Source organism: Cervus elaphus, chromosome 24 (genome assembly GCF_910594005.1).
Source record: "Cervus elaphus chromosome 24, mCerEla1.1, whole genome shotgun sequence".
Taxonomy (NCBI): Eukaryota; Metazoa; Chordata; class Mammalia; order Artiodactyla; family Cervidae; genus Cervus; species Cervus elaphus.
In genome coordinates this window covers 63,107,153-63,134,695 of record NC_057838.1, presented here as the reverse complement: position 1 = coordinate 63,134,695, position 27,543 = coordinate 63,107,153, and the positions used below count along the sequence as shown (strand labels likewise).

General features: G+C 46.7%; 1 protein-coding gene across 4 annotated transcripts; it reads right to left on the bottom strand.

The window, feature by feature from the left end:
• Positions 1 to 530: 530 nt before the first annotated feature.
• Positions 531 to 13,722, bottom strand: ELP6 (elongator acetyltransferase complex subunit 6). 4 transcript variants are annotated; one of them, XR_006337594.1, is made up of 8 exons: positions 13,281 to 13,448; positions 11,361 to 11,439; positions 10,245 to 10,315; positions 7,730 to 7,848; positions 6,513 to 6,714; positions 4,497 to 4,643; positions 2,758 to 3,347; positions 531 to 2,602 (listed from the first exon to the last, which is right to left on the bottom strand). XR_006337594.1 is itself a non-coding variant. In XM_043886482.1 (7 exons), the coding sequence occupies exons 1-7, from the start codon at positions 13,518 to 13,520 to the stop codon at positions 3,219 to 3,221; spliced, it is 987 nt and encodes a 328-aa protein (XP_043742417.1). In that variant the 5' UTR covers positions 13,521 to 13,722; the 3' UTR covers positions 531 to 3,218. The 4 variants fall into 4 exon arrangements, 3 of the variants coding, with proteins under 3 accessions (XP_043742417.1, XP_043742419.1, XP_043742418.1); XM_043886482.1 differs by having other exon boundaries at positions 531 to 3,347; positions 13,281 to 13,722; XM_043886484.1 differs by lacking the exon at positions 11,361 to 11,439 and adding an exon at positions 9,412 to 9,544 and having other exon boundaries at positions 531 to 3,347; positions 13,281 to 13,411.
• Between the last annotated feature and the right edge of the window lie 13,821 nt (positions 13,723 to 27,543).

Here is a 27,543-nt window from a genome sequence, read left to right as displayed (position 1 = left end):
AATTAGAATAAAAAGCACTAAGAATTTCAAAACATATAAAAAGCAGCAAGTTCTTCAACATGGTATGAGACACATACTGCTCTATGCTCAAACAACTACAATTTTTTACATGAGAGGAACAAGTCCCCGAAGAATATTTTAGACCTTGGTTAGATCTGATAAATTTCATCTGGCTAAATACTGGGTTGGACCAATATTTATCCATAAGATGTTGCCAAAAAACATGAATGAACTTTCTGGCCAACCCAGGAAGTGGGCATAATATCCTTTAAGTGAAGACTATTTCTTTTTTTGCCTCATCAAACAGCTTGTGGGATTTTAGTTCTCTGACCAGGAATTGAACCTGGGTCCACAGCAGGGAAACCCCAAGTCTTAATGACTGGATCACCAGGGAATTCCCAATAATGAAGAATCTTGATACTGACATACGCTAACCTTTCAATAGTTACTAAAGACAAATTTCAGAGAGGTTCATTTATGAACTTCACACTTAAATAAACCAGAACTACATAAAGAGAAAAGAACATTACTTCTTAGTAAATACTGTTGGGTTATTTATTAATAGCTATGAGCATGAATACAAATAACAACACTGTAAGAAGTTCTAAACAAGTCTAAATTTTAAGCATATTTTAAAAACTATTGATATTTTAAAGTAGTAAAAAAAAAAACAAAGAATAGCACCTTCATTCCAGCAACAAGAAATATACATTTCTGAATTCTGAAGAATTAACATACCATCATAAAAAAATAGAACATTCCAAGGTCCTGTTCAAATAGTACTGGTTCCATAAATTCCTCCCTGATTCTCTGCCCCCTCAATTTAAAAAAAAAAGTGAGGGTAAATAATTGCTCGTTCCTGTGACCATCAGCCTATAAGCCTCACATTACTTGAACTGCCTTGATGGGCCTTATTACCTTCTCCACTGCATCACATTTAGTTCCTATTTTCTATGCCCATTCAAGTACAGCAGGTACTAAACCCTTAATATCTATGTACCTTAATACCTGTAAGGTATTACCTATTAATACCTTAATACCTATAAGGTATTAAACCCTTATATAAAATAGGTGTTTGAAAAATATTTCTTGAATTGATGTGTATCTGAATATTAAAAAAAATGTTTCTGAATATTATTTTCTACAAACCAGAAAGTAGAAAAACATACACAAAGACAATGATAAAATCTTACTTCCCCCAATATTACAAAGAATAAAAAATAAGGTTGACACCAGCTTTTAAATGGTAAATGATTAAGGATGAGAAACAGATCCTATACACATGGGAAAACTCAGAAAATTATATCTTGTCTTTAACCTGATGCTGGTGGAGGAACCCAACAGGTCACTGTTAACTGGTGCCATCATCCAGAATGGAACGACTTGATGACAGGTGAGGGCCGGCCCATGCTTTCAATCATAAATTCCACTTCAGGGAGAAGGCTCTCAAATGTCATCATTCCCTTACCCTCGTAGGCCTCCTCTCTGCCTTATTTAGAGCACTGCTCATGGTCTAACTCCACCTCCCTTAATCCTCAGTTCTGTTGACTGTCTGTTTCCTCCCCTGGGATGTCAGTTCCAGGAGGGCAGAGACCTATTGTCATTGTTACACCCTCAGAAAGGGTTGGTCGCTCAGTCATATCCGACTCTTTTCGACCCCATGGACTGTAGCCTGCCAGGCTCCTCTGTCCATGGGATTTCCCAGGCAAGAATACTGGAGTGGGTTGCCATTCCCTTCTCCAGAGGATCTTCCCGACCCAGGGATCAAACCCGGGTCTCCTACATTGCAGGCAGATTCTTTGTCATCTGAGTCACCAGGGAAGCCCCACGCCCTCAGGAGGTGCTCAATATATGCTGAATGGATGAATGTTCTAAGGAAACAAGTACCTGCCCCAATCCCCAAACAGGCATAGTATATAAAATTCACAACAGCATAATTTATAATTACAAAAATCAGAACCCACATGCCCAGAGAATAGCTATGCAAAATAGAAATTAATGACACCATAAAATGTTAAGTAGCCATTAAACATCAAAAGTTTACTGAAAATATGTATAAACCAAGTGAAGAAATAGCATATCATGTAAAAAGTGTCCTGGAGTGCCTTACCCACTCAGAACTGTAGCTCATATGAAGCGTGTATAAATACTGACATATTAATAAAAGAATCTCTTTAATAACTACTTTAAGCGACTTACACTCGTAATTTTAAAATATTCTAGCAAATGCCATATTTTGAGAAGAAAAGCAGCCACTGTGTCAATGGAAAAACCTACACAATAGTCAGCATGACTTGAGGAGCAGGGCGATAATCTGTTCCCCTTTACAAAGCTCAAAAATGTTAACAGTAAGTTAAAAATAAACACTGGTAATGAAAATTTCCTTAGTCCCTGCAAAGCATTGTTATCTTTTCCATTTATTTTTTAAGGTTGAATTCTTCGTAGCATAACGTACACACAATAGAATGTACCCATTTTAAGAGAACAGGCTGAGGCGACCTTGACTGAGCGGCTGAGCGCGGCAAGTGGATCACAGGATGCTGGGAGGGAGCGCCCCGCCTCCAGTCTTCACGACTGGCTCCTCCCCAAGGTCCTCGCCTGCCTGGCAGCAAGAACATTCGTTCCCAGCCTCACCAAGGCCAAGCAAACCTGTGCCCCATGGGGGCCCCGTGTGGCCAAGCCCAGGGCCTTGATGGCTTGGCCTCAATGGCATGCAGGGCCAGGTACCCAGCGACCACAGAAATAGGAGGAGCTAACCTTTGAACTGGGCAGAGCCTGCCTCTGGTTTAAATGAGGGTCAACTGGCAATCTGTAGCCTAATCTCCTAATCTGTAGCCTGCTCTATGGTGCTGAGCGTGCTTCCAAACACCTCGAAGCCTGCTTCCTCACTGGACTGAAGAAGAAAAAAATATCCCTGCAGGATGAAGGTGAAAAGTAAACGTGACCATCCATGGGAAGCCACGAGGCAGGAGCTCACTGTGTACCAGCCACGCTTATCCTAGATGTCACCCCGGACACCTGCCATCCAGGACTGCCTCCTGGCTGGCACGTTCACACCCACTCTGGCTTTGAAAGTCACCACAACCAAAAATGGGGAGTTGGGGCTAAAGCATTATGTACGAGAAGGCTCCAAAGGACCCCATTTCTGCTCGGTTGCTTTATCTTTCACCACCAAAAAACAGTCCCACCCAGGAAGCTTCAGCCACCCCTAAATCAGGTCACAGAACAGCAGGAGACATTCCTTTGGCGAAAAAGGACACACTCTTGTCCTGGATCTTGTACTGGTACGTGAGGCTCCGATCCCGGTGGGCGGTGGGCTGCAGTGGTCTTCTCCACAGGATCTTCAGCTACGTGACAAAGAGAAGAATGAAAGAGGAGAGGCCCCCCCAAGTACCTGCTCCAGTGTGAACCCTGTCTGCTTCCTCGGTGACCTTCAGCTGAGGTCAAGTGCGATGCAGTAATGGGACCGACTTCTGAAAGGCAGCTTACTACCCATCACCTAAAAAGAGAGGTTTCCCCTCCATTTCAATAGTAATATTTGCTCATCATGGAAAACATGAAAGACAAAGAAAAGTAGAAAACACTCATCCAGAGAAACACCATGAAAGTACTTTTGTGTATTCCCCTTTGGTCTTTTCTGTGGGCATGGTTTTGTACTTTTGGGCTAGATGAACTTGGAAGGCCAACGCACTAGAATGCGCACACTCAATTCCGAGGCTCAGAAGACTGGACATTTGTCCTGAGTGACTACAACGCTCTGCGGGGCTGAGCGGCTTCAGAGCCACGCGCTGCCAGGGGAAGGGTCTCCTTGGGGTGTGCCTGGCGTACCACCAGCACAGCCTCTCGGAGCTTGCTCGGATGCTGTTTTCCATACCTGACTCTGGATGACTCTGGGCCAAAACCCCCACCCACCCTTAATGGATCAAAAGTGGGCAACACGAAGTTAACTGGAAGAGGTGGTAAAGGCTTTGGGGTGATCCCGAAAGAGAAGTTTCGGAAGGCAGAGAACCATGGCAGCCCCCGGGCATGGGGAGAACCTGACCTCCCTTCCAGGCACAGGCAGGACTCCGCGCTTCCCCCAAGTACTCCAAACATCCCTGCGGAGGGGTTGGGGGATGGCAATAATGCCAGCCAGGAGAACAGCCTCCCAAGTCTCCATTTGAAAAGGAATGGCGTTGGCCTGAATACACAGAGCCTGCTGTGATCCTGTGGTGGAATTCCACTCTTTACTGCCTTCCCCAGGAAATAGCCGGACAGTTGTCTCCTCTCCAGGAGCTCCCCTATGGCTGCAAATGACCACTGTGCAAAACCTGCCCTGGTGCACGGGGCCGAGAACCCCTGGAGCGGACTCTGATCTGCATTCACACAACTTCCGAGGCCTCCCTCCCACTCGAGGGCATATCCCAGTTGACTACCCCAAGGCCCGACACTGTCCCGTGGGCAGTGGGGCGTGCAGAGGAGGCGAGCAGCTCCCGGTGAGCCAGGGCCCCACGCACCTGCCCGTGCACGTCCTTGCAGAAGCCGGTGGCCAGGCCCTCAGCCCGCAGGATCAGGTGGCTTTGGTGACTAAGGCCGTTCAGCAGGACGTCACTCTCCTCGTCCTCGGCATCTCCACGGTCGTGTACGAGGGCCACGATGTTTCCCTGCAACAAGATGGAGGCTGATGGAGGGACGCCAGGCTCAGACACACGGGTCTCTGGGACCCTCCACTGCCCCGCACGCCCTCTCACGGGCCTGGGCTCGGGGCCCGGGCCTGCAACCGTCTGCTGGAACAGCTGCACCAGCACGTCCGGCCTGGATGTCCAGCTCGGTTCGTCTGCAAGCAAGGAAGAGCATCCAGTCGTGAAAAAGAATAAAGCAGATCAGTGCGTTCTGTTTTGGGGGCGGTGGACAGCAAAACACACACTGTGTGTTAGTGAATGAAAAGAAGTACCAAACTGTGTGGATGGTGGGTTAAGTCGGAACATGAAAAAAAAGGCAGGGAGACAAGCATACATACAAATGTGTTTATGACTGCTCAGATGCTCCGGAAGGACATATAAGGGAGAGAAGGAGAGACTGACTTTTTGCTAAAGTAGACTTTATACTGTTTATATCTTCTTTTTTACTTTAATAAGCTATTTTAATGTTAAAACTTTAATTAAAATATTTAAAAACTTTATAATATAAAAATATTAAAATTTTAATATTAAACTATTACCAAGTTTTACTTTCTCAATTAAAATAAGTGTTTTTACAAAAAGAAGTTGGTAGTGGGCCACATGGGGCTTCCCTGGTAGCTCAGCTGGTAAAGAATCCACCTGCAATGCCGGAGACCCCGGTTCAATTCCTGGGTCGGGAAGATCCCCTAGAGAAGGGATATGCTACCCACTCCAGTATTCTTGGGCTTCCCTGGTGGTTCAGGTGGTAAAGAATCCACCCGCGATGTGGGAGACCTGGGTTCGATCCCTGGATTGGGAGGATTCCCCTGGACAAGGGAAGAGCTACCCACTCCAGTATTCTTGCCTGGAGAATCCCATGAACACTCCGTGGGGTCACACAGAGTCGGACACGATTGAGTGACTGAACACAGCGCAGCGGGCCACACAGCAGGCTCAGCGGCACGGGCTCACTGCCTGCTTCACTCCTCCCCCAGCCCCGCTGAACTGTGTCCTCCAGGCCCCTTACATGTCCCCCTCCTCCCGCTCTCTCCCCATCACCCTGCCGCCTGGCCCTGCAACTGTAGCCAGGACGGCCTGAGAAGGTCCCCTAAATCCAGCTTCCAGGCAGGACCTTCCATGCAGGAGGTGTGTGGCATGCACCGCTGGATCCACACTCCCTGACTAACCCACTTCCCCCGCTTCCCACTGCTCTGTGCCCAGCCTGGCCCTGTGGGACACATGCTCAGCTGATGTCCACAAGCTCCCCCTCACTTAACTCTTGCAGTCTGGTTCCTGGGAGGTGGGTACCACAGGCGTTACTGTTTTGTTAAAATCTCTATTACGGCAAAGTCTCTATTTTTGCCTCGTAACTTAACAACAAAGGTTATACCTTATCCCTGCATTGCACCTCAATTATTGTTGTTTTTGTTTTTGGACATGCTATGTGGCATGTGGGATCACAGTTCTCTGACCAGGGATTGACCCTGTGTCCCCTACAGTGGAATCACAGAATCTTAACCACTGGACTGTCAGGGAAGTCCCTTCACCTCAAAATCCTTAAAGCAGTTTTATATCGATTATCTTAACTGACCTTCAAAACACACTCAGAGTGATACTGCCGTGTGGCAGAGCAGGGACAGACGCAGTACCCCACGTGGCCAACCCCACTACAGAGAGGGCCAGGCACCCTCCAGATTTCAGGCTCTTACTTTTTAGCAATGGCAGGTAGCAGAGTGCAGGCTGCATGGAGTGAAGATTTCTGGGGCTGCCAGAGTAAAGAAAAAGCCCTGAGCCATCAGACAGAAGAGCTAACTGCCAGCAAGCGGGCCTGTGGGGTTCACGGCAAGAGCTTGGGGTGCAGCCCCTGATTACCTTCCATTCCCGGCACACAGTGGCCCTGCAGTAGTGGACGAAGTCCAGCACCGCCACCGGCCCCGCGCCCAGGCTCAGCAGCACGCTGAGGTCGTCCACCAGCAGCACCGGGCACCTCCAGGCGGCCTCCCCACCGTCCACGGGCTCCAGGGCGTCCCGCACAAACGTGTACAGCGGCTGCAGATCCCCGGTGCTGGCCTCCCTGGGCACAGGGCAGAAGTCACCAGATAGCTCACGTGCTCTCCAGATGCTCAAGAGACAACACAGCACCACGGGGGGATGGGGGGATGGGGGGTGGGGGGGGATGGGGGAGGGAAGGAGGTGGGTCCAGCGCTTGGCACCAAGGGGCACATGAGCTGCCTGGGAAGAAAAGGCACGCTCCCCTGGGCATGTTTACTTCAGTTCAACTATTCCCTGAGGCCCGCTGGGTACAGAGCACTGTGCTAGAAACTCGGGGACACAGAAATAAACCCTCCCCAAGGCCCACACAGCCTCTCAGTCCAAGGGCCTAAGGCCTCTGCTTTAAAGGGAGACGCCTTCCTGGGAGGTCATAACTGAGGATGAAAGCTCAGCAGCAGTTCACGCGTCCGGGTGCCGAGCGGCACCAGGCCCGACCTACTGCTGCGCCAGCGGGTACGGCTGGCCCCGCTACGTCCGCCTCCCCAGCGACGGCAGCAGCAGTCTCCCAGCAATGAGGGGGTGCGGAGGTGGGCTCAGAAATCAGGACCTGGGGCACAGGTCCCGGCCTCACGGCCCCCCACTCCAGGGCCGAACCCCGTCAACAGCAGGTAGAATGATGCTCTCTATACAATCTGGGCTCAGGGGGAGACCAGGCCCACCCGTTCAAAGACAGCCGGCTTTAGAGACGGGACAGGCTGTGCGCAAGGCCACACACACAGGCCACACACTTGGCCTTTTTTTTTTCTTTTTTTTTTTTTAACATTATTTATTGATTTGGCTACGCTGGGTCTTAGTTGCAGCATGCAGGATCTCCCATCTTCGTGGGCTCCTTAGCTTTCTACAGCTTCCAGGACAGGCACACAGCCTCTGGCAGAGGCGAGGACCTTGAGTGATGCTGCGACACCCGGGGAGCGCCTGCCTTGTGCAGCCGGTTCTGCTCTCCCACTCGCCAGAGAGAGAGAAGGGGGGTCACACGGAGACCCGGGGCGGGGCCCACCTGCCGGGTGTGCTCTGGGCTGGGCGGAGGGCTGACTGACCTGAGGAACTGCAGGGGGTGCGGCTCCTCCCGAGGCCGGAAGAAGACGTCCACCGCGGACTTGAGACCCTCGAGGACCACCAGCTGCCCGCGTTCCCGCGCTGCGGTCAGGCTGACACCCTGTACGCGACCACAGAGAGGAGAGTGAGTTCAGGGCTGGCGGGGGCCGCATCGGAGTGAACTTGGCGCCAAGGGGCTCATGACTCCAGGACTCCAGCTCCTGGGAGGGCTCCGGGCCCCTTTAGAGCCCCGCAGACGTGCGTCTGGCTGGCCAACATGGGAGCCCAGGTCTTGTCTCCCCTGGGTGTTCCCCACACACAGCCCCTGTTCTATTGTCAGATGTGCATTTACATGTACTTCTCACATTTTCTTTAAAAAAAAATTTTTTTTTACTTTTTCTTTTCTTATTTTGCTGCACTGGGTCTTAGTTGTGGCACGCAGGCTCTTTCGCTGCGGCATGTGGGGTCTAGTTCCCTAACCAGGGATTGAACCTGGGCCCCTTTCATTGGGGACACAAAGTCTTAGCCACTGGACCACCAGGGAAGTCTCTACTTGTCACATTTTTTTAAAAACTTACTTCCTTTTGCTTATATACTTATTTTTTACCTAGTACTGCTTTTTACTTTACCATAGTAATATAAAGTTGCCTTTTTAAGGACATGTAGTTACAAAATAAAATACATTTAAAAACAGAAAGTAAATAGTAAGCTGGTGGTGGGGTGACAGTCTCTGTTGCAACAGCTCAACTCTGCTCTCCTAGCAGCCACAGACCACTCAGACACAGATGGGGGTGGCTGTGCTCCAGTAAAACTTCACGTACAGAAAACATGGGGTGCAGACTGCAGCTGGTCAACCCCTGTTCTCAACCAGCGCTCCGTAAACATGGGTCTTCATGAACCACACAATTAAGAATCTCCTGAGGGCTTCCCTGGTGGCTGAGTGGTAAAGATCCGTCTGCTAACGCAGGAGATACGGGTTCGATCCCTGATCTGGGAGGATCCCACATGGGTCAAGAGCAATTAAGCCCATGCACCACAACTGTGGAGCCCGTGCCCTAGAGCCTGGGAACTGGAACTACTGAAGCCCACACGCCCTAGAGCCTGTGCTTCCCAACAAGTGAACCCACCGCAATGAGAAGCTCATGCACCGCAGTAAGAAAAGCACCCGCAGCAATGAAGATCCAACATAACCAAAAATTAAAAAATAGAAAAAAAAAAAGAATCTCCTGAGATACTTGATTAAAATGCAGATCTCTGGGTCCCACTCCAGAGCTCCAGAACTAGAAGCCTTAGGGGCAGGGTCTGGGAATCTGCATTTCAACAAACACCCCATGATGGTGACACTGTCCAGACATGCAACCCGCGGTTCCGCAGAATTAGCAGGTGACACAGAACTCCTTAGACTCCTCGTGTCCCCAGACCAGGCCTTGACCGCTCAGTCACACGCTGGTGTTCACTGGGCACCAACAGCACCAACTGCAGGCCGGGCAGACAGAAGGCCTCCTGGCCGTCCCCTCTGCTCTCACTCACTACTATCGTACTGATGTAAGGACAATACTACAGCAAGAGGACGGAATCTCACGCTCCAGTGCCTGGCACACCCAGAGCTGCGCAGTCATTCCTGCCATGCTGGTGAGTCAGAGGTAACAGGAAAAGCAGCCAAACCGGATGTGAGAACACACACCTTTCTCATCCGAGCTCACAGGTGCCAGGGCCACATGCATGCCTCACCGACCTGGAATGCAACCTGTGCTCCTGGCACGACTGTGCTCCCTGAGGCGGTGCTCTGACCTCCAGCACGGGAACTCCTCCCTTCCCTGCAAAGGATGGGAAAGAAAGGGCCTTCCCCCTCTTGCCCTCTCACTGGTTTCCCCCCATCAGAGAAGAGGACTGACAGTAAGGCTGTCATTTCAAAGATCACTGCTGATGGGTAGCCTGGGTTTCTCCCGCTCTGAGTCTGACTTAAACCAAAATCCAAAAACACGTAACAACAAGAGCCCCAGAAATTCACCTGGTCACAGGTTACAAGTAATGTGCCAGGTGAGGCGCCAGGAGGGTCACCAGCCTCTCAGCCATCTTACTCTCGCTTGGCTGCATTTAGTAAGACGAGGGGCAAACCAAGATGAGGTTTGGGGCACGTGACAAAAGCCCTCGGCTAAGGGAGAGGCAGTGGGAGGCGCTCAGCTGGGCAGCGGACCAAGCTGTGATCGCTAACCCGCTGGGGACAAGACTAACGTTCACACTGAGAAGGAAGAAACCTTAACCGTCCAGGCTCGGTAGAGAAGGGTTTGATTTAATCCATAACAGGTCTGGTTCTAAACACTTGACAAATGAACGAAACACGCAGAGAGGCTGCCCTCGCCCTTCAGATAAAGGGTTTAGGATCCCATGATTTCCTTAGACCCTCCCTTTCTAAGTTCTCTGCAACCCAAACAGGGAAGCCCAGCCTGACAGCATACATATGCCTGGCACACACACTCACTCAGGGATCTCATCACAGAGGTCTAAAATACTTACCAGCTTCTGCCCCACGATATTATAGTGACTGAAGGACTGGACGAGGGCCACAAAGCAGACTTTACAATTAGCTGGAAAACAAAATAAACTGATTTTTAACCAAGTCTCTATTTACAACCAGTCTCAGATACTTCTTGCCTCTGGAAACAAAAGAACTGAGGCAGATCTAGAGAACCCACGCCTTGCAACCTGACATACTCAACTTGATTTGAAGATGTACTTTTCATATTAATAATTATACCTTATATTGATAATTTTATCTTATTTCATTGATTCTGAGATGTACGTTACCTGTGAGATGTATCACTTGGAACCTTAGTTTGTTCCCCTGAAAATCACTATAGTTTTAAAAAAGCTGTATTTTTCTAACTACTCTTTGGTTACAGAGATGCAACTGAATTTTTTTTTTTTTTTTTTGCAACTGAATTTTTAAACTAGTCTAACACCCAAGAGGATATAAGAAGAACACAAAGAAACTCTAGCTACCTTATGAACTTAATTAATTCTAATAACTTATCTGTAGATGCTCTTACTCTGTATAAGCTGACAATAACATCATCTAGAAAGGAAAATCACTTTCAAAGCTGTAAATTATTACAACTCAGAGTGCCAAAGGTCAACCTTATATCCTGGCCTGGCTCAGTGGGGACTCAAGGAGAATCAGTAAGTCTTTTTTTTTTTTTAATTTGGCTGTTTTCTTCTAATCGATTTCCATGTGTGAACTGCAGAGCTGTTTTTTTTTTTTTTCCCTCTCTGTTCCTTTGAAAGCATCTACTGCCAGGGCAAAGTGGTAATGGGTTGAGTGCCTAGAGACTTCAAACTACCCAAGAACCAAGGATCAACTAAATGAAGAGGCCACACAAGGCCCTGAGGGAGTCAGTGCCTGCACATGGGGTGAAGTGGAAGGCAATACTGGATATAGTGAATACATGGCAGTCTCTGGCATAGAAGGGGTGGGAACAAGATGGTCCAGTAATCCCATTACCTAACAAATAGCCATCTGGTTACCCAAACACCAAAGGCCTGGCTAGTTAATACTATTTCTAGGGCTACCTGAAACACGCCTCTTTTTTTTTACCCCCTGGCCTTGGATTTTCTTTTTCTACAGTCTTATACCTTTGAGGTAGAAGGAGAGAAAGTGGTGCACAAGGAAACTGCCATCAGTCTTGGCATCACAGAGTAGAGTCAGCTTCCCCTAAAAGTTAAGAGCACAAAAAGATGTATTAGACTCCCTGGAAAGAGGTCAATTGAGTGTCAAAATCTAGTGGATTGTGTCTACTCTTAAATTTCTATACCTGGAGACTCAAATGTGTGTGTTTGTGTATTTAACCAGAAAAAGAAAATAGGTAAAAATTATAGAAAAACCAACAATGAAAAAAAAAAAAAAAAGAAAAACCAACAATGAAGGTGATCTGTATTAAATGCACTTATTTTGGGCAAGCATATCTCAAGCTATCATCTTTCCCAGGCAATGGAGAATAAAATCTCTTCTTTTCTTCACTCCTCTCCAGTCTTGGAAAGAATTAAATCCTGAACAAAGTAAGATTTTACCATCAGAACCCAACAAAAATCACTGACTTTCCAGATTGCAAGGAGTCTTCTAAAAAGTCAACTGATCCAACCTTCTCCCTAACTCTAATCCTCATGCCAATTCTGTCCCATAAGCAGGGGAGAAGGATAAAGCAGTTGTTCCAAGAGACAGCCAGGATCAAAGTCCTCTTCCCAGTGGCCTTGGAAACTGCGTCAGGCAGGGCTCTCATTGTGTAGAGCCCTGGAAAAACCTTTGAAGATGGCCTTTGCAGGGTCTGGCTGTCCTGCTTCAGTCACCCTTTGTTCCTTGCCAATGACAGGGAAGGTCATCTCTCTTTATGCTGTCGTGATATTTTTTCCGCTCATAAAATATGAAAGATTACACTAGCAGACTCTGAGGGTTACCCCTGGCGCTGTCATTTCCGGGTGCCCACTTCTATCCCTCACTGGGGCCCTGGGTTTGGACTTTGGATGTACTAGTAGTAACTGGCAAGGTAAGCAGCGCCATCTGGAGGCTTGGGCAGAGAAAAACTGCGGGGCAGCTAAAATGCACAAGGATTTACTTAAAACTAAGTAACTGAGTAACAAAAAGGCTTTACACACTAAGTGTCTTGGCCGCCTGGACGAGCTTACCATTTCATCAGAAAGACAGGAGTTATGAAATAAATCACCTATGTTCCTAGGAGAGGCAACCCTCGGCCTAACGCAAGAACATTTTTGAGATGCTCTAGACCGTGGGAAGGAGAGAGCGAAGAAAACAGAGTAGGGAGGCCAAAGGCGGGCTTGCGCAATCAAACGTTGGCTGCGAGCAGCTTCAGAGAGCACTGTTCAAAAACATGAGGAGGAAGACGAGCAGAAGCGTTCGCTGAAATCTGCCGAGTGCTCCCAGGACAAAGGGGGCTTAAGGTCGTTAAGAAGTTGCTCCCTTGTGATGGGGGGCGGGGGGTGGAGGGTTGGTTTCCAGGTGGCTCAGTGGTCAAGAATCCGCCCGTTAAGGCAGGAGACGCGGGAGACGCAGTTCCATCCCTGCGTCAGGAAGATACCCTGGAGAAGGGAATGGTAATCCACTCCAGTATTCTTCCCTGGAGAATCCCACGGACAGAGGAGATTGGCGGGCTACGGTCCATGGGGTCGCAAAGAGTCGGACACGACAGAGCGACTAAACTACCACCACCAACCTCTGTTTGGGCGCTGGGACTCCCACCACGCTGAATACGCACAAGGGTCGCCTGTACACTTAAGTCCAACCCAAAGGCACAACGTGCTTCCTGTGGTCTTTCAAGGGCGCACGAGACCTTCGAAAACGCTCAGGATGCCCACCTTGCGCAGGCCTAAGTGTCCAGCCCAACCTCGGGGGCGGGCCCTCTGCGGACTACAACTCCCAAGAGCCCCCGGGCCACGGACGTCACGTGATATCCCACAGGTCCACGTGCGCTTTATCCGAGTGTGCGGTGTTCCGCCGCGCTCCCAGAATCCAACCTCCTCCCCGACCTTACGACCTCTTACCTGCTCCGCCCCTTCAGGGGTGGTGTTGAGAACGTTATTGAGTTCTGGGAACATTCCGATCTCCAGAACACACGGGGGTCCCGGATGGGAAGATGAGCTGCCGCGGATACAGCGGAGGCTGGAGAGCAAAACCCACCACACAGGACCACGCGGGAGGAGTGCGCATGCGCAATTCCCCTGGTCAGGCGCCGGCCGCAGCCAATGAAACGCGCGGGTCGGAGCGGGACGCTCTCGGCGCATGCGCAGAGACGCGCACCAGGCCCGGGACCCTGGGCACTGAGCAGTGCGGGTTTCTTACCTGCATTGCACTCGCAGAGGGTTTCCCCCGACCAAGGCATCAGGAGGTCGGGTCTCTTCTTCCTTCCCTCGACCGTGCGTTCTTCCCATCCCAGAGCCTCCTTTCAAGCTCCTGCGGTGTGCCCCACACTACTAAAGGCTCTGGCTGCAATGGGCGAACCAGACAGGCGAAGACGCCCACTCTCGCACAAAACAGAGAACAGACGTAATAAACATGGAATAATAAATTGAAAAATTCTATGTGTGTGTGTGGGGGGGGGATGAAACTGGATAAAGGAATAACGATGGGATGGGGGTAGGTTTTGGAATAAAACAGGTTATCAGGTAGGGTCACTGACCAAGTAGGGTTGGAACACGCCCTGCATGCTTCTCCTTGAGATTTTTGCACTGTTTCCCCTCCCTGGACTGCAGCTGTTAAAAAAAACGCCACTTCTTTCAGGTCTTTGTTCACATGTCAGTTTATCAACACCCGCTGGATCATCAAAAATGCAAGAGAGTTCCAGAAAAACATCTACTTCTGCTTTATTGACTACACCAAAGCCTTTGACTGTGTGGATCACAACAAACTGTGGAAAATTCTGAAAGAGATGGGAATACCAGACCACCTGACCTGCCTCTTGAGAAATCTGTAAGCAGGTCAGGAAGGAACAGATAGAACTGGACATGGTTCCAAATAGGAAAAGGAGTACATCAAGGCTGTATATTGTCACCCTGCTTATTCAACTTATATGTAGAGTACATCATGAGAAACGCTGGGTTGGATGAAGCACAAGCTAGAATTAAGATGGCCAGGAGAAATAGCAATAGCCTCAGATATGCAGATGACACCACCCTTATGGCAGAAAGTGAAGAACTAAAGAGCCTCTTGATGAAAGTGAAAGAGGAGAGTGAAAAAGTTGGCTCAGACCTCAACACTCAGAAAACTAAGATCATGGCATCCGGTCCCATCACCTCATAGCAAATAGATGCGGAAACAGTGGCAGACTTAATTTGGGGGGGCTACAAAATCACTGCAGATGGTGACTGCAGCCATGAAATTAAAAGACACTTACTCCTTGGAAGGAAAGTTATGACCAACCTAGACAGCATATTAAAAAGCAGAGACACTACTTTGCCAACAAAGGTCCGTCTAGTCAAAGCTCTGGCTTTTCCAGTAGTCATATGGATGGACTATAAAGAAAGCTGAGCGCTGAAGAATTGATGCTTTTGAACTGTGGTGTTTGAGAAGACTCTTGAGAGTCCCTTGGATTGCAAGGAGATCCAACCAGTCCATCCTAAAGGAGATCAGTCCTGAGTGTTCATTGGAAGGACTGATGTTGAAGCTGAAACCCCAATACTTTGGCCACCTGATGTGACAAGCTGACTCATTTGAAAAGACCCAGATGCTGGGAAAGATTGAAGGTGGGAGGAGAAGGGGACGATATAGGATGAGATGGTTGGAAGGCATCACCGACTCAATGGGCATGAGTTTGGGTAAACTCCAGGAGTTGATGATGGACAGTGAGGCCTGGTGGGCTGCAGTCCATGGGGTCGCAAATAGTCAGGCACAACTGAGCAATTGAACTGAACTGAATTTCTCTAAGCATCCTATTTAAGTTCTTAATTGTCCCTTCCCCAGCAATTCTTGTCCTTCCCCGCCCCCCCTCTTATTTTTCTCCGTATCATTTATATCTAGATCTAATGAAGGACAGGGAACCTGGTGTGCTGCAGACTGAAGGACTGAACAAGCCGAGTTATCCGAGTGAGGCGCGAGGAAGTGCTGCCCCCTTGTGGACACGTCACAGAACAACTTGACAACCACTGCAGCTTAATCTGCAACAAGGCGGGCGTGCTCAGTCGTATCCACCTCTTTGTGATCCCCATGGACTATAGCCCGCCAGGCCTCTCTCTTTAGAATTTTCCAGGCAGCAATACTGGAGAAGGTTGCCATTTCCTCCTCCAGAGGATTTTCCTGACCCCAGGGATAGAACCCGCGTCTCCCACATGTCTCCCGCATTTCCAGCATTGCAGGCGGATTCTTTACCACTGAGCCACCAGGAAAGCCCGCTGCAGTTGAAGGGCACTTCATATTCACAAAGCCTGCGGGGCTATAAAGGACACCTGCCCTCAAGAAATGTCAAAAGGCAGGGAATTGATAAAGAATTCAAAAGAGGGCAGACTTGGGACTTCTCTTGTGGTCCAGAGGTTAGGAATTCGCCTTCCAATGCACTGGACACCTGGTCGATCCTTGGTCCAGGAACTAAGATCCCACATGCCATGGGGCTACTAAGCCCACTCTAAGACCTGACCTAGCCAAACAAATGAATAAATGTTTTAAAAAACAGAGCTGACTTTCAAGAATCCAATTGCGAGAGGGAGACTACACTCACATTGTTTAATACAAAAGCACAGGATAACATGGTCCGCATTGCTAATTATTTAAGAAATGTAAGTGAAACTGACAACTGGGTGTCTTCTCCAACCAGACAGAAATGGCCACCTGCAAAAATCTACAAAAATCAATATGAGAGGGGCATGGAGAAAAGGAAATCTTTCCTCCTGTGCCTGTGTGGGAATGTAAATAGCTGGACAGGCGCTATGGAAGCACTATAGGAAAGGAAAACTGGAGTTAGATTGAGATCCTGCAGTTCCACTTCTGGGCCTATTTGGATGAAACCATCATTCAATAACTCTATGGATGATTCATATCAATGTATGACAAAACCCACTGAAATGTTGTGAAGTAATTAGCCTCCAACTAATAAAAAAAAAACAAAAAAATAAAAATAAAAACAAAGACAAAAAAAAAGAAATGCAAGATCCTTAAAAAAGAAAAAAAGAAACCATCATTCAAAAAGTCACATGTACTCCAAGGAGCACTGCAGCACTATTTACAATATCAGGACAGGGAAGTCACCAAAATGCCCAACGACACAGGAATGGAGAAAGGAGATAGAGCCCATATTTACAATGCAATATTACTCAGTCATAGAAAAGGGTGAAATGATGCCATTTGCAGCAACAACGATGGACCTAGACATGAGTATACAAAGTTAACTAAGTCAGAGAGAAAAAAAAAATCATATGTTACCATTTATGTGTGGATTTGAAAATCTGATAAAAATTTAACTCATTTACAAGTAGGAACAGACTGACAGTCCTAGAAAACAAACTTATGATTACCCAGGGGCAAGGGGAGTGAGGAGCAGTAAGTTAGAAGGTTGGCATTCACAGATACACACTTATATATGTGTATATATATATGTACACACACACATATATACATATATCGACAGGGAAGCCGAGCAGTGCTGCAGTCCATGGAGTTGCAAAGAGGCAGACATGACTGAGCAGCTGAACTGAATTTATATATATATTCACATAGAAAATAGACGGTCACCTGGGATCTACTGTGAGCACAGGGAAGTCTACACAACATTGGCCAATAACCTCAACGGGAAAAGAATCCATAAAAGAACAGCTCTCTGTAAATATAAAAATGTGTCACCTTGCTGTACATTTAAAAACAAGCAAAACATTGTAAATCAATTACACTCCAATATAAAGCCCAAATTTGTAAACAGAAAGGGAAACAAGAAAGAAATACCTACTCTATTCCGCTCAGGCCTCAGTGTCCTGTGCTGGGTCACCTCCAGAAAGCCTGAGTGGGTTTGGGTTTCAAGCCTGGAGCGCCCTGGGGCACCGGGAGTGGTGGAGAACGTGCCACAAATGAGCAACACCTTCCAAACCCCGGCAGTACCTCATCCCCTCTGGAGGAAACCACTATCTCAAGATAGGGGAACCCCTAAAGGTAAAGCCAAGCTAAGTGCACCCAAAGGGTGCTGGACCCTCTGGTCTGGAAGAGGTCTGAAAAGTCACCTGGTCTCCACATCTCCTGGACCTGACGTTCCCATGGTCAGCCTTCTTCCTTAAAGTTGCTGCTGCTATTTAAACCAGCAGTCGAAGTATAAAGTGGTTTGGGATTCCTTGCAGGGGGTTGGGATTCCTCAAAGCTGGGAGAAAGGTGAGGGTAAAGAAATAATGGAATACATTATTGGGTGTTTATGCTGGCACATTCCAGTCTCATATTCAACCAAGGAACAGGACTTCAAAAGTTCCGCTTGCTTGAGTTCTCCAAGTGGGGCATGAGGAAGTGCTGCTGTCTTGTAGACATTTCTCCTAATAACAACTTTACAACCACCAATCCTTCATATTCACAAAGCCTGTGGGGCTGTAATGGACAGCAGCCCTCAAGAAATGTCAAATGGCAGGCAATCGAAAAAGAATTCAAAAGAGGACAGACTTGGGACTTTCCTTGTGGTCCAGTGGTTAGGAATCCTCCTTCCAGTGCACGGGAATCTGGTTCCATCCCTGGTCCAGGAACTAAGACCCAGCGGCTCCCAAGGCCACGCTAAGACCCCACACAGCCAAATACATGAATAAAGAAACATTAAAAAAATAAAATCAGGGCCGATTTTTAAGAATTCAGTTTCTAGAGGGGAAACTGTACTCACACCCTTTAAAAAACAGCACAGAATACCATGCTCCATCCACATGACTAATTATTAAAGAAATGCAAATGAAACTGACAACTAGATAACCCCTGGACATGATTATACCAAGGGAACTTAAAGAAAGACAAATATCATATGTTACTACTTAAAGTTGGAATTGAAAAACTGATATAAATTGAAATCATTTGCAAAACAGGAACAGACTCACAGACTTAGAAAACAAACTTAAGATCACCAAGTGGAAAGGTGAGGGAGGAGGAATAAATTAGAAGGCTGGCATTCACAGGTACATATACATATGTGTGTGTGTGTGTCTGTGTATATATATATATACACCTATCTATCTATTTTAAAGATATTACAATCATGTCTAGTTCCCTTCTTGCTGCTGCAAATCTCTCCCCTGGGGACCTGTGTTCCCTGGTCCCCTCTAGAAGAAACTACAGTCTCGAGATAGGGGGTGGGGGTGGGGGCCCTGCAAGAGCTGAACCAAGCTTAGTGCAACCAAACGTGCTCACTATCTCTAACAATTAAGGAAATGCAACCCAAAGTACTGTGATGTAACTGCCACACCCTAACATAGACACTATTCTATGTATAATTTAGATAACCAACAAGGACCTACCTTGTAGCCCAGGTCAGTATATTCAATATCTGGTGATAACGTATAATGGAAAACGCTATCTATCTAGTTACCTTTATCTATTTTTAGTTATATGTAGATAGATGAATAACTTCTATACAACTGAAAGCATGTCAATTCAACATACTTCAATAAACAAAATTTACCCACTGTGTGACCACATTCAATTCCATACAAACCCTCCTCCAAATCATGGAACAATTTCTAATAAATAATTCTGTTCTTCTGTTCTTTTAATAATATGTCCTTTAGTTTCTCTGGTTTGCCAAGTCACTGGCTTTTTCGACAAAAAGCTATTGCACACCTAAGAGATTAGTGTTTTTCCAGTCGCTCAGTTGTGTCTGACTCTTTGCAACCCCATGAACTGCAGCACACCAGGCTTCCCTGTCCTTCATCAACACCCAGAGCTTGCTCAAACTCATGTCCATCGAGTCGGTGATGCCATCCAACCATCTCACCCTCTGCTGTTCCCTTTTCCTCCCGTTTTCAATCTTTCCCAGCATCAGGGTCTTTTCCAATGAGTTGACTCTTTGCATCAGGTGGCCAAAGTATTGGAGCTTCAATTTCAGCATCAGTAGTATAATGTAAACTAAACTTTTGTATGCACTGGAAAACCAGTAAGTTCATGTGACTCACTTTATTGTGATATTCACTTCATTGTGTTGGTCTAGAACTGAACCCACAATATCTCTGAAGTATGAGTATACTCATTCGGAAGGAATAAATTTATGCATTTTTCTGCAACCATGAGTCATCTTTTCACTTTTCCCCTACTTTCTTGATGATGTTCTTTGAAGCAAAAAATGTTACAGTTTTGATAAAGTCCAATGTATTTACATTCTTTGGCATTGCCTTTGTTTGGGATTAGAATGAAAACTGACCTTTTCCAGTCCTGTGGCCACTGATGAGTTTTCCAAATTTGCTGGCATATTGAGTGAAACACCTTAACAGCATCATCTTTTAGGATTTGAAATAGCTCAACTGGAATTCCATCACCTCCACTAGCTTTGTTTGTAGTGAAGCTTCCTAAGGTCAACTTGACTTCATATTCCAGGATATCTGGCTCTAGGTGAGTGATCACACCATCGTGGTTATCTAGGTCAGGAAGATCTTTTTTGCGTAGTTCTTCTGTGTATCCTTGCCACCTCTTCTTAATATTTTCTGCTTCTGTTAGGTCCCTACCATTTCTGTCCTTTATTGTGCCCGTCTTTGCATGAAATGTTCCCTCGGTATCTCTAATTTTCCTGAAGAGATCTCTAGTCTTTCCCATTCTATTGTTTTCCTCTATTTCTTTGCATTGATCACTGAGGAAACCTTTCTTATCTCTCCTTGCTAGTCTTTGGAACTCTGCATTCAAATGGGTATATCTTTCCTTTTCTCCTTTGCCTTTAGCATCTCTTCTTTTCTCAGCTATTTGTAAGACCTCCTCAGACAGCCATTTTGCCTTTTTGCATTTCTTTTTCTTGGGGATGGTCTTGATCACTGCCTTCTGTACAATGTCACGAACCTCTGTCCATAGTTCTTCAGGCACTCTGTCAGATCTAATCCCTGGAATCTATTTGTCACTTCCACTGTATAATCGTAAGGGATTTGATTTAGAGATTTACCCGAATGGTCTAGTGGTTTTCCCTATTTTCTTCAATTTAAGTCTGAATTTGGGAATAAGGAGTTCATGATCTGAGCCACAGTCAGCTCCTGGTCTTGTTTTTGCTGACTGTATAGAGCTTCACCATCTTTGGCTGCAAAGAATATAATCAATCTGATTTTGGTATTGACCATCTGGTGATGTCCATGTGTAGAGTCGTCTCTTATGTTGTTGGGAAAGGGTGTTTGCTATGACCAGTGCGTTCTCTTGGCAAAACTCTTATTAGCCTTTGCCCTGCTTCATTTTGTACTCCAAGGTCAAATTTGTCTGTTACTCCAGGTATCTTTTGACTTCCTACTTTTGCATTCCAGTACCCTATAATGAAGAGGACATCATTTTTGGGTGTTAGTTCTAGAAGGTCTTGTAGGTCTTCATAGAACCGCTCAACTTCAGCTTCTTCAGCATTACTGGTTGGGGTATAGACTTGGATTACTGTGATATTGAATGGTTTGCCTTGGAAACAAACAGAGATCATTCTGTTGTTTTTGAGACGCACACAATGACTGCATTTTGGACTCTTTTGTTGACTATGAGGGCTACTCCATTTCTTCTAAGGGAATCTTGCCCACAGTAGTAGATACAATGGTCATTTGACTTAAATTCACCAATTCCAGTCCATTTTAGTTCACTGATTACTAACATGTCGATGTTCACTCTTGCCATCTCCTGTTTGACCACTTCCAATTTACCTTGCTTGATTCATGGACCCAAAATTCCAGGTTTCTATGCAGTATTGTTCTCTGGACTTTACTTCCATCACCAGTCACATCCACAACTGAATATTGTTTTTGCTTTGCCTCCGTCTCTTCATTCTTTCTGGAGTTATTTCTCCCCTCTTCTTCAGTAGCATATTGGGCACCTACCGACCTGGGGAATTCATGTTTCAGTGTCCTATCTTTTTGCCTTTTCATATTGTTCATGGGGTTCTGAAGGCAAGAATACTGAAATGGTTTGCCATTCCCTTTTCCAATGGGCCACATTTTGTCAGAACTCTCCACCATGACCCATCCGTGAACTTCCAGATGTTCAAGCTGGATTTAGAAAAGCCAGAGGAACCAGAGATCAAATTGCCAAGATCCATTGGATCATCAAAAAAGCAAGAGAGTTCCAGAAAAACATTTACTTCTGCTTTATTGACTATGCCAAAGCCTTTGACTGTGTGGATCACAACAAACTGTGGAAAATTCTGAAAGAGATGGGAATACCAGACCACCTGACCTGCCTCTTGAGAAATCTGTATGCAGGTCAAGAAGAAACAGTTAGAACCAGACATGGAACAACAGACTGGTTCCAAATCAGGAAAGGAGTACATCAAGGCTGTATATTGTCACCCTGCTTATTTAACTTATATGCAGAGTACATCATGAGAAATGCCAGACTGGATGAAGCACAAGCTGGAATCAAGATTGCCAGGAGAAATATCAATAACCTCAGATATGTAGATGACACCACCCTTATAGCAGAATGCGGAAGAGGAACTAAAGAGCCTCTTGATGAAAGTGAAAGGGGAGAGTGAAAAAGTTGGCTTAAAACTCAAAATTCAGAAAACTAAGATTATGGCATCCGGTCCCATCACTTATGGCAAATAGATGGGGAAACAATGCAAACAGTTACAGGCTGTATTTTCTTGGGCTCCAAAATCACTGCAGATGGTGACTGCAGCCATGAAATTAAAAGATGCCTGCTCCTTGGAAGAAATGCTATGACCAACCTAGAAAGCATATTAAAAAGCAGAGACATTACTTTGCCAACAAAGGTCCATCTTGTCAAAGCTATGGTTTTTCCAGTAGTCATGTATGGATGTTAGAGTTGGACTATAAAGAAAGCTGAGCGTTGAAGAATTGATGCTTTTGAACTGTGGTGTTTGAGAAGACTCTTGGGAGTCCCTTGGAGTGCAAGGAAATCCAACCAGTCCATCCTAAAGGAAATCAGTCCTGAATATTCATTGGAAGGACTGATGTTGAAGCTGAAATTCCAATTCTTTGGCCACCTGATGTGAAGACCTGACTCATTTGAAAAGACCCTGATGCTGGGAAAGATTGAAGGCAGGAGGAAAAGGGGACAAGAGAGGATGATATGGTTGGATGGCATCACTGACTCAATGGACATGAGTTTGAGCAAGCTCCGGGAGTTGATGAAGAAAAGGGAAGAAGCCTGGTGTGCTGCAGTCCGTGGGGCTGCAAAGAGTCAGACACAACTGAGCAACTGAACTGAAGGGAACTGAATGTATTTACTGTTTTTTCTTTGTTTGCTTGCGCTTTTGGTGTCATATCTAAGAATCCATTTCCAAATCCAAGATCATGAAGATTTACACTTGTGCTGTCTTTTAAGAATTCTGTAGTTTGAACTCTTACAGTTAAGTCATCGATCCATCTTGAGTTAATTTTTGTATATGATGTGAAGTAAGAATCTCTGTCATCTAGAATTCTGATAGGGATTGTGTTGAATCTGTAGATGAATCTGAAGCACATTGCTATGTTAATGATGTTAAGTTTTTTTGATTCATGAACCTTGGATACTTTTACATTCATTTAGATCTCCTTTAATTTCCTTCAATGTTTTACAACTTTCAGAGTATAAGGCTTATACTTCTGTTATGTTTATTCCTGTATGTTTTATTCTTTTTTATGCAATTGCAAATAGAAATTCTAAATTTTATTTTTCAGGTTGTTCACTGCAAGTGTATAAAAATATAATTTTGTGTATTCATCATGTATCCTGCAACCCTACTGAATGTATTTGTTCCAAAAGATTTTTAGTGGATTTCTCGGGATTTTTTATATATCAGATCTTGTCATCTGCAAGTAAAGGTAGTTTTACTTCTTTCTTTACAATCTGGATTTCTCATATTTATTTTCTTGCCTACTTGGCCCAACCAGAGCCTCCGATGCAATGTAGAATAGGAGTGGCAAGGGCAGTTATCCTTGTTTTGTGCCTCCTCTTATCAGAGAAGCATCCAATCTTTCACTATTGCGTTTGATGCCAATGGTGGGTTCTTCACTGATGCCCTGGCAGGCTGAGGAAGTTCCCTCCCATTTCTAGTTTACTTAGTTCTCTTACTCCTTTTGCTGCTTCTTCCCCCAGCCCTGGGTAGTTCCCTCACATGTTGAGTACTGGACGGTGACCCTCTGCAGGTCTCTGGGTTCTGTCTCTTTGCAACTCTCTCCTCTCTGGTACTGGGTCCAGCATCTATGAACTCTGGCAGCCTTGGTCTCCCCAGACTCTCAGCTCCATCTTTTCCACTCCAAGATCACTACACCTTAGCTCCTCCTCCTATATCCTATATCCCATGGACAGAGGAGCCTGGCAGACTACAGTCCATGGGGTCGCAAAGAGTTGGACATGATTGAGCAACTAACATTACTATGTTTTATTTAACCTTGCTGTAACTTGATCAATACTGTATTGAAACTTTAGATAGAGTTAGAGGAGAAGCTGTATCATTTTAATATAAAATATTGGCTCTTCCTGTGTTTCTCCATCTTCCTATCAATACTCATGGGTTGGTTACAGTTTTTTTCCTATTACAGTGTGAACATTTCCTTTACTCAACCATGTCTCTTTGATACACATGTGCAAGTGTCTACATAGGGCATGTAGGGTGATTTTACCATAAAGCTAAGAAAGCTCATTTTTTATTCATAATGTTGCATTCCTTTTGTTAAAGAGAATTACTCTCCCCTTTTGAATAAGCCTCACGTCCCCAAAAACCTGGATTTTCCCCATAAGCCATAGCTTATGCATGGGCTGGACAGACCAACACAAATACAGAAAATTCTAACAGAAGAAGGATTTGATGCAGAAAATTGAGTGAGAGGGTGTTGGAAGGCACTGGAGGAACAAAAGAGAGAAGGCGGGAGGGTCACACAGCAGTTGAGAGGCTGGTACTGCCCCTGGACTGCAGTGCTCCCTTCTGTATGGAAGGGGCTGGAAGCCTGAAAGCTACACCCTCCAGACTGCTTTGCCAGCTGCGAGAAGCCTTTTTTTCCCCCTGCTGCCGGTGACTCTCCTGGCAGCGGCAGCGTCAGCAGCAGCGGTGGGTGACCTTGGGCTGTGGTGGAGGGAGGGAGTTGCAGCAGCTGCCAGGGTGCAGGCTCCTAGGTTTCTACAACAGCAATGCTCCCAGCTGAGGCAGGAGCAAATGTGCCCCCCACCCGCAAGCAACTGGAGACTCATTCTCTATTGACCACCTAAACTCCAAGATAAGAATAGCAGGGAGGAGGCTGGAGCCTGTACAGACCACATATTTCTCGTTTCCAAAGTCAGGAGACCTCCCTGACTGCACATGCACAGAGGAGGCTCCTTGGAGGCCAAAGAGGAGTCATCCAAAGGGATGTTATACCCATAGGCCTTTTCAGTAGAATCCTTCTTGGCCAAGAGATGCGTACGCACACCTGGGAGGCTCCTGAGGTACATCAAACATGGACTGTGAGCCAGGCAAGTCAGAATGATTGGCCAAAGGAAACCCGGAGGAAATACCACATAAAAATAACTCAAACTGTCACCAGGGCGCGACTCAGGGACTCTCCCTCTGAGTCTGCCCATGTGTCAATCCACATGTACTGTACTCTTTTTCCTCCTAAGAAACATTTCACTTGCTTCACTACTTTCTGTCTTTGTGGAAATTCTTTTCTGCAAACCCGAAGGGCCAGGGCCCTGTCACTCACCACTGGCAAGCACCCTGTGTCCTCACCTTGTCCCCCTCTCTGCAGCCCCTGCTCCACAGCACCTCACCCTGGTGCATCCTGCAGCCCCACCTCCCTCCTGGATGCTGCCAACCAGGGCTGCTAGAAGACAACACACAGACCTGCCCCAGCTCTGCTCCAAACACTCTTCTATCTATACCATCGTTAACCCCTGCCGTCCTGTCTCAAAGTTAATCAGCTGCTTCCTCCAAGTGCCTGACACCTCCACCTTCTGTAACAAGAGTTTTTATAGCCCCAAGTTGTAGATGAACCTGCCAAGTCCATAGCCTGCAGGCAAAAGCTGAAAGCAGGCTGAGGTGATCTCCTGCACGTCCACCAGAGGACAGCAGACACTGGCTAAAGCTGCCAGCTAACTAGCCCTGCAAAAAGCAACAGTTAGAACCAGACATGGAACAACGGACTGGTTCCAAATTGGGAAAGAAATATGTCAAAGCTGAATACTGTCACCCTGCTTATTTAACTTATATGAAGAGTACATCATGCAAAATGCCAACCTGGATGAAGCACAGGCTGGAATCAAGATTGCCAGGAGAAATATCAATAACCTCAAATTTGCAATGACACTACCATTATGGCAGAAAGCAAAGAGGAATTAAAGAGCCTCTTGATGAAGGCAAAAGAGGAGAGTGAGAAAGCTGCTGGCTTAAAACTCAGCATTCAAAAAAGTAAGATCATGGCATCTAGTCCCATCACTTCATGGCAAATAAATGGGGAGAAAATGGAAACAGTGACAGACTATTTTCTTGGGCTCCAAAATCACTGCAGACAGTGACTATAGCCATAAAATTAAGAGAGGTTTTCTCATTGAAAGAAAAGCTATGACAAACCTAGACAGCCTACTAAAAGGCAGAGACATCACTTTGCTAACAAATGTCCATCTAGTCAAAGCTATGGTTTTTCCAGTAGTCATGTATGGATGTGAGAGTTGGACCATAAAGAAGGCTGAGTGCCAAAGATCTGATGCTTTCGAACTGTGGTGCTGGAGAAGACTCTTGAGAGTCCCTTGGATGGCAAGGAGATCCAACCAGTCCATCCTAAAGGAGATCAACCCTGAATATTCATTGGAAGGACTGAAGCTCCAATGCTTTGGCCACCTGATGTGAAGAACCAACTCACTGGAAACACCCTGATGTTGGAAAAGACTGAGGGCAGGAGAAGGGGATGATAGAGGATGAGATGGTTGTATGGCATCACCAACTCAATGGACATGAGTCTGAGCAAACTCCAGAAGAGAGTGAAGGACAGGGAAGCCTGGCATGTTGCAGTCCATGGGATCGCAAAGAGTCAGACATGACTGATTGACTGAACATCAACAACCAGCCCTGCAGGTTACACACTCTATTTATAGGCCCTTGGCCAGAGGCCTGGCTCATCGGCATCCTTACCTCCTGGCTCTGGAAGCGCAGCAGTGGACAGTTCATAGGCTCTCTTGCTCCTCAGTAGTGTCCCCACCGCCCTGACACCTCACCACCCCAAGGCTCCCTCCTAATAAAGGCCAGAGTCCTCCCCTGGCCTCCCAGGGCTGCCCGCTCCTCTCCTTGCCCCAGCCCCCCAGGCCTCCCAGGTTACATCTCTGACCTCATGCCTTCTACCAGTCTCCCCATCACTCAATCCTCCCCACCTCCTTGGCCTTCTTGCTGGTTCTTGAGAATGCCAGGTGGTTACCTCCAACTGGTTCCCTCTGCCTGAGTGCTCTTCCCTCGTGAATATGATCTGCACTAGGTTGCCCCTTCCCGTCCTCCTGACCTTCATCCAGATGCTATCTCCTGGGGCAGATGGTATCCAGCACACACCAGTATGTATCGCATTCCACATCTTCTTACAACATGACGCTGATGCTATACTGGGCAGTGGGGTGGGGGTGTGGGTATCTATGATTCCTGCCCTTGAACCTAGGCAGGGTTCTGAAATTGCCTTTGCCAAGAGGATGGCAGAAGTGACATTATGTGATTCCAAAGCTGGGTTTAAGAAGGCAAATAGTTCCCACCAGGCTGTCTGCCAGACATCCACCTTTGGAGCCCTGGGAGCTACATAAACGTCTGGCTGCCTCGGGGTTTCTCTACTGGAGAGTCCAAGTGGGAAGGCCACAGGGAGACAGAGGGAGACACTCAGGAGTCCCAGTGGGGTCAGTCTCCAGCTGTTGGTCTCAAATCAGGCCAGACACCAGACATGTGAGCCAAGGAGGCTTCCACGTGGTGATCCCAGTCCATGCAGCCTCTAACTGCAACCTAGAGAGACACCCTATGTCAGAACCATCCAGCTGAGATGCTCTCAAATTCCAGACCCACAGAAACCGTGTGTGTGTGCTCAGTTATGTCCGATTCTTTGTGACCCTATGGACTGTAGCCCGCTAGACTCCTCTGTCCTTGGGATTCTTCAGGCAAGAAGACTGGAGTGGGTGGCCATGCCCTCCTCCAGGGGATCTTCCCGACCCAGGGATGGAACCCACGTCTCCTGCATCGGCAGGTGAGTTCTTTTC